This window comes from Delphinapterus leucas, chromosome 20 (genome assembly GCF_059928025.1).
Source record: "Delphinapterus leucas isolate spDelLeu-1000000601 "Yukka" chromosome 20, BTC_Dleu_Yukka2, whole genome shotgun sequence".
NCBI lineage: Eukaryota > Metazoa > Chordata > Mammalia > Artiodactyla > Monodontidae > Delphinapterus > Delphinapterus leucas.
Genome location: NC_143148.1, coordinates 47,055,740 through 47,069,944, shown reverse-complemented (window position 1 = coordinate 47,069,944; position 14,205 = coordinate 47,055,740). Strand labels below are relative to the sequence as shown.

The 14,205-nt window shown below is 37.8% G+C and overlaps 1 protein-coding gene across 1 annotated transcript in view; it reads right to left on the bottom strand.

The window, feature by feature from the left end:
* HYDIN (HYDIN axonemal central pair apparatus protein) overlaps nucleotides 1-14,205 on the bottom strand; it is a 431,283-nt gene that overhangs the window by 249,789 nt on the left and 167,289 nt on the right. The window contains exon 11 of the mRNA XM_089902455.1: nucleotides 12,246-12,345. Coding sequence (XP_089758581.1) covers nucleotides 12,246-12,345 — 100 coding nt within the window. The remainder of the gene's footprint in view (nucleotides 1-12,245; nucleotides 12,346-14,205) is intronic.

Sequence of the window (14,205 nt, the reverse complement as noted above, 5' to 3'; positions counted from 1 at the left end):
GCTAGCCATTTCCCTAACCCAGGACAGAATAGGAGTAAAGTAATACCCAGGCTTGTGTTTGTAAGAGTTAGTCTAAATTTTAGTGTTACATTACAAATGCTATGTTTCCACAAGATTTTTGAAGCAGGGATTTTGGCAAAAGGCAGCAAGATGGACAAGCCTGAAAGAACTAGTAAGCTCTAAGGTCAGATTCCTTATTAGAAGAGCAAAATATTAAAAAGTTTTTAAAATAGGGAAGCTTCTCATCTATGATTACAGTGTCCTGGTTTCACACATGAGAAGCAGGGAGATGTACTATAGAACCCCTTTCACAGCCTTAAAATCTGTGAATGCAATAGATCATATTGCATTAAATACCAGAAAATGTAACCATGGGCTTTCAAAAACGTGCCATCTAAGATATGTATATTAGATGTTCAATATGATACTTGAGCTTCATTCCTGTGCAGTAAGACAAGAAAAAGGGATGGGGGGATGTATAAATAGGAAGAACAAATGGTCATAATTCACAGATTTTATGCCTACTTACCTGAAAAATCCTAAAGAACCTATAAATACTTTTTAAAATTAATAAGATAAAGAATGATGGTTACCAAATCAAATACAAAAGTCAACTGCATTTCTATACACAGCAAGAGTCAAAAAATTAATTTTCAAGATATTAATTTTACAATAGCAACAAAAATATAAAGTACCTAGAAATAAATCTAACAAAATATACTTAAGACTTTCAAGGAACAAATTGTAAAACTTTACTGAAAGATATTAGGAAAGATCTAAATAAATGGAGAACTAGGTTATGTTTTTGAAATGGGAGACTCAATATTATAAAATTGTCAATTTTCCTCAAACTGATCTATATAATTTTAATGCTCTACTAAACAAAATGCCAGCAGGTAAAATTTGGAGGAATTTGATGGTTCATTATAAAATTTAAGTGTAAAATCAAAGGGCCAGTAACAACCAAGACGTTACTAAAGAAAAATAAATTGAGGGGACTTGCCCTTTCATATATTAAAGTCTGTTGTAAATCTATTGTAATTATGATAGTGTGGTATTGGGGCAGAAAGTGCAAAATGACTTATGCAGATTTGACTTATGACAGAGCAGGTGTTGAAAATCAGTACAGAAAGGTGGACCACACAGTACAAACAGCTAAAACAACTGGGAACCCACATAGGATCTGTGGTAGGCTGAATAATGGCCCCCAAAGATATCCACGTCCTAATTCCTGTAACCTATAAGTATTATTTCATATGGCAAAAAAGGTGAATATTATATGACAAAAGATGTGATTAAGTTAAGAATTTTTAGTTGGGGATATTATGCTGGATTATCTTGACTACCGTAGCTTAGAAGTTGTCTTGAAATCAGGTCATAGTAGTCTTCCAATTTTATTCTTCTATTCCAAAGTTGTTTGGATTATTCTAAATTCTTTGCATTTCCATATGAATTTTAGAATGAGCTTGTCAATTTCTACCAAGAAAAAGCTGTTTGGATTTTTATTGGAATTGCATTGAATCTAAAGATGAATTTGGGGGGGAAATGACATCTTAATATTTAATTTACCCACCTATTAATAAGGTACAGTTCTCCATTTATTTAGGTTTTTAATTTCTCTCAGCAATGTGTTGTTTTTTTTTTCTTTTTTTTTTCAGTACACGGGCCTCTCACTGTTGGGGCCTCTCCCGCTGCGGAGCACAGGCTCCGGACGCGCAGGCTCAGCGGCCATGGCTCACGGGCCCAGCCGCTCCGCGGCATGTGGGATCTTCCCGGACCAGGGCACGAACCTGTGTCCCCTGCATCGGCAGGCAGACTCTCAACCACTGTGCCACCAGGGAAGCCCTCTCAGCAAGGTTTTATAGTTTTCAGTGTACAGGTCTTCCACAACTTTTGTCAAATTTATCTTTAAGTAGTTCATATTTCTTAATGCTATTGTATTATAAGTAATATTGCTTTTTAAAAATTCAATTTCCATTGTTCATTGTCTAGAAACATAATTGATTTCTCTCTGTATAAATCTTGTATCCTGCAACCCTGTTACACACTTAATTTTCAGTCCTTGTCAAAATATTCTTTAGCACTATCTCCACAGATTTTAATTCAAAAAACATAGGTGAAACCCAAGAACCTACATTTTTAATGAGCAGCCAGAGTGACTCTATGCAGATTCTCTAAGGATATTACCTCAAGAAAGATATGAACATTGTTAACTATATTAACTTCTGACAACAGGGCAGGGTAAGCTTACTCAGCACATCCTTCCACTTCAAATACAAAAAAAATTATTAAAAGTATGACAAACATATAGTTTTAATACTTATCCAAGCCCAAAAGAGAGAAAGGAAAACACCAGGTGCTAGAAATAAAAAGGGAACTCAGAGATTTTTAAAGTACATACAGTCTTATGGTCTAATGGCTTCAGTTTAAACACCCTCACAGAAATAGGGCATATGGCTTTGTTCCTATCTGGGAATGAGGAACTGAACTTCGATCCCTGCATAAATTTAGGACCTTGGAAAGGATGCCTCTTTCCAAAAAGGAAACTAGAAAAAGTCTACCTATTGGTCTAAGGGAGCAGTGATGAAGCTTGTCCTCTACCTTGCAATCTGAATAGGGGGAAAAGGCCCCTATGAGAAATCCAAGTCCCATGTATAGGTATGGGATCCAAATTTATATTATATTATAGGTGAAAGAATCAGAAGCTGTGAAAATAAAAGTTGTAAAGTCTTGAAGAAATAAAAAATTGTTCTGAAGGAACACCTCCATGATCCAGTACCCATACTGTCTTAGTCTGTTTGGGTTGCTGTAATAAAATACCACAGACTGGGTGGCTTGAACAACAAACATTTATTTCTCACAGTTCTGGAGGCCGGGAAGTCCAAGATCAAGGTGCTGGCAGATCCAATGTCTGGTGAGAGCCCTCTTCCTGCTTCACAGATGCCGTCTTCTCACTCACATGGAAGGATGGGCAATGGAGCTTTCTGGGGTCTCTTTTATAAAGGGCACTAACCACATTCATGAAGGCTCTGCCCTCTACCTGATCACCTCCAAAGTTCCCACCTCCAAATACCATCACATTGAGTATTATGTTTCAAAATATGAATTTTGGGGCAAGGGGGCAGGGCCACAAACATTCATTCCATAGCACATGCTAAAGATGAGCTAACAACACAAACATTTCAAGCCATCTGAAGAATCAACATGAGGAAAATCAGTGGTTACCGAAAACATGCAAATTAGTACCCCAAGAGCTTGAGATAGTAGAATAGTCTTAAATAAACTCTAACATAGCATTCTCAAAATCTTTAAAGAGGTAAATGAAGAAAGAGAAACCATTTGAAGGAGACAAAAATGAAAGTATTAAAACCAAATAGAACTTCTAAAACTGAAAAATCAAGTTGATGAAATAAAAACTGAATAGATAAATATACCAGAGTAGAAATAGCTGAAGAAAGAGTTAGTCAACTAGAAGAAAGATCTTGGAAAAAAAACCCAGAATGTATCATACAGAGATGAAGAAATCAAAAATATAAAGGAGAAGTTAAAAGACTCTGCAATTCCATGGGAAAGACATATATCTAAAAGAATTTACAGAAGGAAAAAATTGAGATAATGAGATGAAAACAACACTGAAGAGATAACTGCTGAGAATTTTCCAGAATTGATTAAAGGTTCTTAAATTAAAGAAGCATATCAAGTAGGATAAAGGCAAATCCATCTCAGTGAAACTGTAGAACATCAAAGCATAAAGTAATTCTTAATATCAATCTGATAGAAAGACAGATAACCTAAAGAAATTAAAATTAGACTGCAGTAGATTTCTCATCTCAACAATTCAGTCCATTGTTCACGCTATGAGGAAGCAAGCAGCCACATGGAGAGGCCACTGATCGGTTCCAGCAAACAGAACCTGGTGAGGTCCCTGCCAACAGCCAGGATCAAGTGCCAGATATATAGATGGATGAGCTAAAAAATGAAATCAGCTTCTACCTTCAAGCGTGTCCAGCTGTCTTCATGTGGAGCAAAGAGAGCTGTCCTTGCTGAATCCTGAATCACAGATCTGTGTGCAAAATAAGTGATTGCTAGTTGTTTGAAGCCACTAAATCTAGGATGGTTTGTTATGCATCAAAAGATAAATAGAACAAAGTGACTTAAGCAAATTAGGGTTTTTATTTTGCTCACATAGGACACTGGGAAATAAGGATTTGGGGGAGGGTAGGATTTAGGGGATTAGGACATGCTGCTGCTGCTGATGGTTGAAAAGAAAAATAAATATTGATTCGATGGCTACTTTCTCTTCATGTTCATAAACCATACATACAACTGTATTTACTATAGGTTTTAATGTTTTAATATATGGTGGAGCTAGTCCTCCCACAGTATTCTTGTTGAATTTTCTAGGCAAACCTACTTCATTTATTTCTTCCATAAGAATTTTAGAATCCACCCAATTAAAAAAAACAACCTTACTGATATTACCATTGGGATCACATTGCATTTACAGGGAGAATTGACCTTTATAATGTTGATTTTCCTGACCAAAAACATGGGCGTTTCTATTTGTTCAAGTTTTCCTAAATTTGGGTATGTATAAAAGACATTGGTATATTATTCCCTGTATTTTTCTTTATGTTTGAAATATTTGATAACTGAAAATGTAATTCAAAGTAAATATAATCTAAAGTAGTTGATCAAGAAAATAATTTCTCATTCATAGGACTAAGATACTTTATATTATTATCAGGTTGCAATCTGATGAGTTTTGAGAAAGACAGCTTATAAATATGTAGAGTATTACTCACTTATTACTCTGAAAATCCAAAAATGTTTTTAATGATTGGGGTGATTTAGCTTTTCCTTTCCTAAATCTCCATTCTTTAGTTTAATTAGGATTAAACTCAAAAGCCTCAAATTGTGCTGAAAACTCAGATGTTTCTCTTATGATGCACAGAATGAAAATGGACAATAAGGTTCATATTAATTGGGTCTTTAAAGGAAGCGGGTATGTCTGGAGTCATTTCCAACATGCTGCTTTTCTGCATTTGACTCTGAAGCACCCATTAACGAGGTTATCTAGCAATATATTTCACAATTGAAATCAGAAAGTGTTACTTCCTTTGAAGTTCCCATATGGTGATCCAAACCAAATATGTGTAGTTTCCCTTTGAGTTTTTTTTTTTTTAAAGGCAATCTTCATGATTAAATCAGGTATTTACACATTCCATTGTTAAGTCAAGATACATGAAAGATCAGCAAGTCTTTATAAATATCTAACATACAGGTTTAACTACTTCTAAGGAAATATGAAAATTTTAAATGAAGAAAAAATATTCAGTTTCAGATTAACTGAAAAGATTTTAATGATGTATTTGCCATATTCATGTCTGAGCAGATCACTCCCCTGCTTAGAGCCCTTCAGTGATTCCTTACTCACTCTGGGTGAAGTCTGAGGTTCTTAGTCAGGCAGACAAGGGCAGCCCTCCAAGAACTGGTTCCCACCTACTACACCAGCCTCCAGCTTCATTTTCTGCCCCCGCCTGTCCCCTCCCAAGTTTCTCTGTCTCTCTCTGTTTCACACCCCAGGAACTTGCAGTTATTTGTCATTTCATGCTCATGGTATATTTTTACAAAGTGTTTCTCTATGTGTTTTCACAAGTGTTTCCCTGCTTCTTGTGCCCAGCCCCTCCTTTTTTTCACTTGACTAACATATACTTCAAGACTAAGCTGTGTATCCTGTATTCTTTTCAACTATTATCATTCATTCACTGTATGGCATTACGTAACTGTTGATTTATGTGTCAGTTTCCCCCCACTCAATTCTATGCCTTTCTGAGGGCAGGGACTGTGTTCCTGTGCATCTCTGTACTCACGGTGCCTAGATATAAAAGCTTTCAAAAGAAGAAAAGGTTGTAGTTGGAGATGTGGGTTAAATTTCATGCATCCCGAGCGGCCTCCCCAAAACCAATGACACTGGCCTTCCCTGCTACTTCCTGTCTCTGAACGTACATTCACACAATGGAACACTATACAACAATGAAAATGAAATGCAACTAGAGCTACAAGCAACAACGTGGATGAGACATGCAGATTGATTCCAATTATGTACATTCCAAAGGCAGGCAGTACTAAATTGTAATGTTTAGTTATACACACGTGGGAGTATAAGCTATAAATGAAAGCAAGGAAATAATAATCATGAAGGATAGAATGGTGATTATCGCAGGGAGAGGTTGGGGTGAAGGGAGTGTGATTGGGAAGGAATACACAGGGGGGCTTATTGAGGCTGGAAATATTCTATTATTGATCTTGGTGGCAATTACATAATGTCTGCCTATAATTATTTGTTATACTGTACATGTGTGTGTATTAGTTCCCTATTGCTGCTAGAACAAATTACCACAAACGTAGTGGCTTAACATACAAACTTACTATCTTAAAAGTTCTAGAGGTCCAAATCCAAAATGGGTCTCACTGGGCTAAAATCAAGGTGTTGGCAGGGCTGCGTTCCTTTCTGGATGGTCTAGGAGAAAATCCATTTTCTTGCCTTTTCCTTTCCTAGAGGCTGCTTGAATTCTTTGGCCCTCTAGCTTCAAAGCCAGAAATGGCTGGTAGAGACTTTCTCATAGGGCATCATTCCGACACTGAGACTGATCCTTCTGCCTCCCTCTTGAACATTTAAAGACCCTTGTGATTATTATTGAGCCACCCAGGACATTGTCCTTATCTTAACGTAAGCTCATTAGTAACCTAAATTCCATTTTCTGCCCTAATTCCCCTTTGCCATGCAATGTAACATATCCACAGTAACATACACACAGATGCTGGGGACATGGCCATCTTGGGGAGGCCATTACTCTGCCTACCACAGCACACGTTATGTACATTTCTGAATCTGTGTTCTATTTCTCAGTGACAAAAGGTGAGAAGTCAAATTGTGGTATGTAAATACAAAGAATTCCTATACAACCATGAAAAAGGATGGCCCCTTTTTATTTAGCGTTATGGAATAATCTCTAAGAAATATTTTAAAAGCAGTGTTAGAACTACTGTGTAAAGTATGCTGTCATTTATGTAAAATGGTATGAGGAAAAGCATATCTATATGTACCTGCTTTTATATGCTCAAAGCATATAGGAAAACAAAAGCAAAGCAAAACAAAACGAGGGAAGGAGCTTTTCTATTTGCCTAAGAAGTATTTCTTAGTGGCCTAAAACCAGGAGGTTTTACCAACCTTTGAAGATAATAGTAAGGAATCAGCACCAGCCCTTGAAAAGACACAGAATTGCACAGAATTTACAGGGAAGACAACATGGAATTACTATGTAAACAAAACCCTTCCCTGGGAATCCTATCTTTTAATAAACCACTAACAAAATAAAGAAGAATGTCATGGAGATGGAAAATTACACCGTTCAGTTTACCCAGGATGTGAATTCTGTGGCAGAATTCAGAATTGCAAAGGAAACAATAGATAAATGCAATTAGTTATGTAATGTTTGGGAACCTCCTGGAGAGCAGCCAGCCCCCTGGTATATGGCCAAGCACAACATCCCAGGGAAGCCATCGTTGGGAGGGAGGTCCCAGCACCTGTGATGTGGGGGCCACTGGACCATTTCCAGCCTATGTCTGAACACTGATATACCAACGTTTCCTCCAGATCCATTAAGAAGTCCAGGGAAGGGGCTTCCCTGGTGGCGCAGTGGTTAAGAATCTGCCTGCCAGTGTAGGGGACACAGGTTTGAGCCCTGGTCCAGGAAAATCCCACATGCCATGGAGCAACTAAGCCCATGCACCACAACTACTGAGCCTGCGCTCTAGAGCCTGCAAGCCACAACTACTGAGCCCATGTACCACAACTACTGAAGCCCGTGCACCTAAAGCCCGTGCTCTGCAACAAGAGAAGCCACCGCAATGAGAAGCCTGCACACAGCAACGAAGAGTAGCCCCCGCTCACCTCAACTAGAGAAAGCCCACACACAGCAACGAAGACCCAACACAGCCAAAAATAAATATAAATAAAATAAATAAATTTATTTAAAAAAAAAAAAAAGAAGTCCGGGCTAGATGATGCTGGTCTGAAGTGTGAAAACAGACCTGTCAATCCAGAAACTCCTAGTCCATTCTTCATTCATTCTAGGACCATCTTGAGAATCTAGCATACATGGGCAAGGGAGATAGCAGATCAAACTAGGATTCATTCACTCATTCCTTCATTTTTTTCATTTATTTGCTATTCATTTAATCAGTATTTATTGAAGGCTTTATCTTCCTAGTGCTAACAGCTTAAGACATAGAGTATGATTTCAACATATAAATTTTTAAAACAGGTAAAACTACACTATTTTGCTTAGGGATGAATACATAGGTGGTAAAATTATATATGAAAACAAGAAAATGACTCTCATAAAAGTCAAGGTGATGGTTACATCCAGGGAAGGTGCAGGAAATATCATCAGGAAGGGATACATACCTGGGGTGGGTGGAGGGTGGCAGAGTCTTGGGTTAAGCAGCCCCCTGTAGACTGCCTGACTCCTTAACACAAAGAGAAAAGTAACTGCACAGATATGGACTGAAAACAGTCCATAGATATGGACTGAAAACAAGGTATTGCAGAACAGTGGAATTTTTGCACTTGGGGATACTAATGATTGTGTACTCTTATTACTCTCCCCCCAAGTTTAAAATCACCACGGTTATATTCCTGGGAGACCTACACATTAAACAGCAGAAGTAAGTAGCACTAGCTACCCTGAAAATTAAACTCCTTTTCTTATTCTTATATACAAACAGATAACCACAGACCAGAAGACATTGGAAGTAACCCTATGAATGCATACCTGCTACCCTGGATTTTTCTGACTAATAAATGTCAGTATTTCTCTGGGCATCCTTATTTAATTGCTTTAAATGGCATTTAATATTATTTATTATTCACGTTTGAGGATTAAAATCTTGTTGTTTGACAACAGATAATCAGTCCTGTAGGTCTAACTTTGGAATGTTAAGATTTCCGGAAGAATAAAATGAAAAGAAAAAAAAAAGAAAGAAAAAGGAGGAAAGTATGTAAAAAAAAAAAATTTCCCAGAGCTGGAAGGGACACATGAGTAACCAGACTCAAATGGCCCATAGAAAGCTGAAGAAAACGAACTAGGAAAACTCACTCTTGGACACAGCTTCATGACATTTCAGACCCCAAGTACAAAGAAAGGAAAAAAACGAAAACAAAAACCCTAGAAAATATGAGAGAGAAATACAAGGCCACCTATAAAGGAAGGAGAATTGGGTGGCCTTCAAACTTCTGGATTTTTACAATAAAGTTGGCACTATGGCTTCGAAGTTCTGAGGAGAAATTATTTTGAACCTAGAATTCTACAGTCAGCTAAACTCTCAAGTTGGTATGGAGGCAGAATAAGACGTTTTCCTGCAGGCAAGGGTCAAAGTTTCCCACCTAGATACACTTTTTCTGAGGAAGTTACTTGAGCAAAGTGAAAGTCAAAAGATATAATGGAACACACATGGAAATTAAAGAAAAATTCCTGGATAAAAACTGTGCAGGAGGTAACTGATCTAAATTAGAATAAAAAGCTGGTGGGCTCTGAGGAAATGTCTTCAAGGAGAAGAAGAACATGAATTCTGAAATTAGATAGGAATAAAGAAATGAGGAATTAGAAACCACAGGGGGGGAAAATACCAAAAGCTGTACAAAAGAGTCAAGTCAATTATGAAGTAAGCTAAAACAAGGTATAGTTAAGTGGTGGACAGTAAAGAAAATCTACAAGATACAGACCTTAAGGACATTCTTTGAGTGTCTAAGGGTCAGAACACTCAACCAACAGAATATAAAATGTAATCTCAGAATACAGCTTGACCCTTCAGTGTATATAGACAAAAGAGAAGACTTGAATGTGGTTATCAACCATGACAACACAAAGCAGAATAACTCACAGAAGAGGGAGAAATAGGGTTAACTGCAGTGGGCAGGTTAGGGGTTCCAATATCGTTATACATCCAGAGATACTGTAGAGCTGATGGATCCAAAAATATAGTTTTAAGTATATAAATAAAAGTTATTTAAGGCTATAAATAAAACTCATAAAATAAAATAAATATAATAAAAATAATTGGGTTGCCAGGGGCTAAGGTGGGGGATAGAATTGCCTGTAAAGGGGCATGAGGAAATTTTATGGGGTGATGGAGGTATTCTACACTTGCTTTTGGTGGTGGTTACATCACTGTTTAGGTTTGCCAAAGTTCACAGAACTGTACACCAAAAAAGGGTGAATTTCATCGCATGTAAATTATAAACCAATAAGCCCAGGAAGCGGTAGAGGAGACAGAGGTGAACTAAATCTTCATCTTTCATAATGAGGGCTCAAAAGTAGTATATAAAATTGATAAATCAACAAATAGCCATACAAGCATAGAATCAGCAAGGGAAATTACCACCACAAGAAACACGTAAAAGCACTTCTTGGAAGCAGTACTGGAGAAATAGACTGTTATTTAGCTTCATATCACTATATGCATGTTTTACTTATTTACTGGCATCAGCTTTTTAAAAAATTCTGAAACATTTTTAAAATACAGAAAAGTCTCCAGAGTAGTGCAAAGAACTTCTATACATCCTTTGCCCAATAGTCCCCTTTGTAGCAAAGGATCCAATCCATGCTCACATGTTGCACCCAGATATCATGTCTCCCAGGTCTTCTTCAATCTGGAGCAGTTGTTCAGTCTTTTCTTCTTAAATTTTTTGATATTTTTTGAAGATTACAAGCCGGTCATCTCGTTTTGTCCTTCAATTTGGGTTAGTCTGATGCTTCCTTGTTATTAGACTCAAGTTAGGTATTTTGGTCCTAATATCATTGAAGACATGCTGTGTTTTCTTTGCATCCTAGCGGGTGATACACAATATTGATTTGCTCTATTTGCTGGTATGAATTAAAATGACATCTACCAGGTCTGTTTAGTGTAAAGTTAAATTTCTCCTCTTTATGATTAGTAAGTATTTTGAGGGAGAATATTTTGAGACTATGTTAAAGCCTGTTCCACACCTCCCTTTCACCTATTAGTTTTTAAGCCATTGGTGATTTTCACCAGAATTGGTTATTACTATGATTGCCAAATGGCAAATTTTATTGAGTAGATTCATAGATTCCTGTTTATTCAATTGATTATAATCTATTAGTGTCATTATTTATTTTGATTCTCGACTTGTTCCAAATTTGGTCAGGGAGAGTCTCTTTGCTGGCTTCTGTGTCATTTTGACATATCTGTCTTTCTTTACGCATTTCCTTATTTTCCAGCACAAAAGGATGTTCCAGGCTCATCTTGCTCTTTCTCTGCCTCAGTTCTAGAATCAGTCAATTCTTCAAGGTTCCTTTTGAGTGGAGGGTGGGATTTAGAAACCAACCTTTGGGTGCTAGCTGTGCTCATTGCTATTAGGGTCTCAAAGTTTCCATGACATCTCAATGAACATAGCTAGGAATTAAGCATATGTATGTACATACACATATACATATATTTACATTTATATTTATTTCTATATCCATGCACATCAGCAACCCTGAGTTCACAGTGATAACTCCAATTCCATTCCAATATCAAAGGGCTCATCTTAGGCTTCCTCCTTCCCATATTTGTATCTCCTCCCTTCGAGAGTGAAAAATACTGGCTCTTGTTATCCTCAATATATTTACTTTTTGCTTAACTCCTCTATATGTATCCAACCTCCTGAAGCCATCAGGTTGTCACCCAACTAGTACACCCTCTTTGTGGCTCTGGCCACTGCCAGGCTGCCTTCCCATCTCACTTGGCATGCATTATTATGATAAAAACTTAAAAAGGAAAATATTAAGTAGCCAAATACTATAAAAAGAACAAAATATAACATTGTGATATAACACTGTGAGAATTGGTGTCAAGTAATATTCTTACTGCTCTAAAAATCAAAGGGTAACCCAGACCCATGGTTTCCCATCCCCACCCACCACACCACAGTTGTAATGTACTTCAAAGTTTGATCTGTACTAGAAAGAAGTGTGACATGCCTAGCTTGACTCCATCATTCCCCTATTGATATCATACACTGCACATAGCCTGAATATTCTCTCTCCTCCCTCCCCTCCCTCCCTCCCTCCCTCTCTCTCTCTCTCTCACACACACTCACACACACACACACACTTTATCACTTCATGCTCTAGGTACTTGGTAACCTGAGTTTACCACACGGAAGAAGTCTTTACCTGAAATGTCACAGTAAACAGTCTGCTGGTAGAGTTTGGCTTCCCGAGGGTTAAAGTACACAGTGATTTCAGCTGATGAATTGGGCCAGACATCACCTTCCTAAAAACGTGAAAGAATCATTAAAAAACAATATGATGGAGGGAATGCACTGCTTTTAAATGCTGTTGTTGTAACTCCAGGAAATTTGAAGGAAATATTTTGACAACAAATAAAAGAAAGCACAATTTTACCCAACAGATAGGAAATTTCTACTACTTGTTAAGAGGTGGTACAAGCTGCAAACAAGCTTCAAAGATCATTTCAGTGAGTTCATGAATATATAATTAGTTACTAAAGGAAACTAGGGTGTTTAGGGCATTTTTAAAATTTGTGGATTCAATTAACATTCATTATATGCCACTGTGTGTCCAGCATTGGGCTTCAGAGATGAAGAAAGGTATGGTATAAGATTGCATGGAGCTCACACCTCAGAGAGATGATAAAAATGTACACAAATATCTTGAAATATACGTGATGAGTGCTGCACCTTATCTATATAAGGTCCAGAAAGGCCACAGGGAAAGAAGTATCTAACTCACCTGATGGAAAAACCATTCCTAACTTTTGAGTGACAGCATAAGGAAATACTCTTATTCTTTGAAAACGGCAATGGCTCAAGGCAGAACAATGGCCAGATCAAACTCTGGTTCTGATCCAGTGTGATATTATTTCTCGTTTTAACTCAAACTACTCAAAAGTCACAATAAGAAAACCAAGTTTTGAACTCGTAATGCAACATACCACATATCAGAATCCCCTTGAGATACCTTTTGAAAAATATTTTTGTACTAACCATGTAACTTTTCAGGGCTGTAAAAGGAGATGCTATAGCACCTGCCTCAAAGGGTTTCCTAAGGTCTGACGAGGGGTCATGCAGGTCAAATGCTTTCTGACCCACATTCGGTACACAGTAAGAGCTCAGCAAATAACTATTTGCTATGACTGATGTCATTCTTATGCCACTTAGAAAGACTAAGATGAAAGTATCAGAAAAATTAGGGGGAAAATGTGTTTTTTTCCTATGGTTTCTGTAAATAAGGCCAAGAACATCAGTGATAAGCACACCTAAAAATGTATAAATGGTCCTACCAACTGAATAGAAAACTAAGGAAAGGCAACTTGATAAATAATTAGGATCCAGTTTCAGACAGTCCCACATGCATGTTCTATTTCCAGTTTGGCTGGAACTGAACATAGTGCTGGAGTAAAGAATCAAGCAGAGAGCAAAGTGGTTTAAAATGCAGACGTCAAACAAGATGGGGAAAACAGAAAACTAGAGCCAATTTGGGTTTGCTTACGAAGGTAACAGCCTGGTGAGTGTGCTTCTCAGGCAACCTCGCCCTGCTTCAGAAGCATGAAGGGCACAGAGTCTCCAAGAAGCAGCAGTGAGGGCGACTTCCCTGGTGGCCCAGTGGTTAAGACTCTGCACTCCCAATGCAGGGGGCCTGGGTTCGATCCCTGGTCAGGAAACTAGATCCCACATGCTGCAATGAAGATCCCACACGTGGCAACAAAGATCCTGTGTGCCGCAACTAAGACCTGGCACGGCCAAATAAATAAATAAATATTAAAAAAAAAAAAAAAAAAGAAGTAGCAGTGAGGGCTGTGGGTGTCATGTGGGTCCCAGGAGCTCTCACTTCCACATCAGCCCACTAGCATGAAGGCTCCATGAGGGTGGGTGCTGCTCTATCTCCAGCACCTAAACTGGAAGTGGCTCATAGTAAGTGTTCAACGTATTTATTGAGTCATTCACATCACTCAGTTTGCACACTGTGTAGTTATTGGTAAATGCCTGTTCATCTTTGCAGTCTACTTCTGCCATTTTCTCCTCAACTGGAACCACAAAAGTCATACAATTTTAGAGCTGACACGGACTTTTGAGATCATTCAGGGCATAGGGAAGTCCTAAGCACCTTTGCT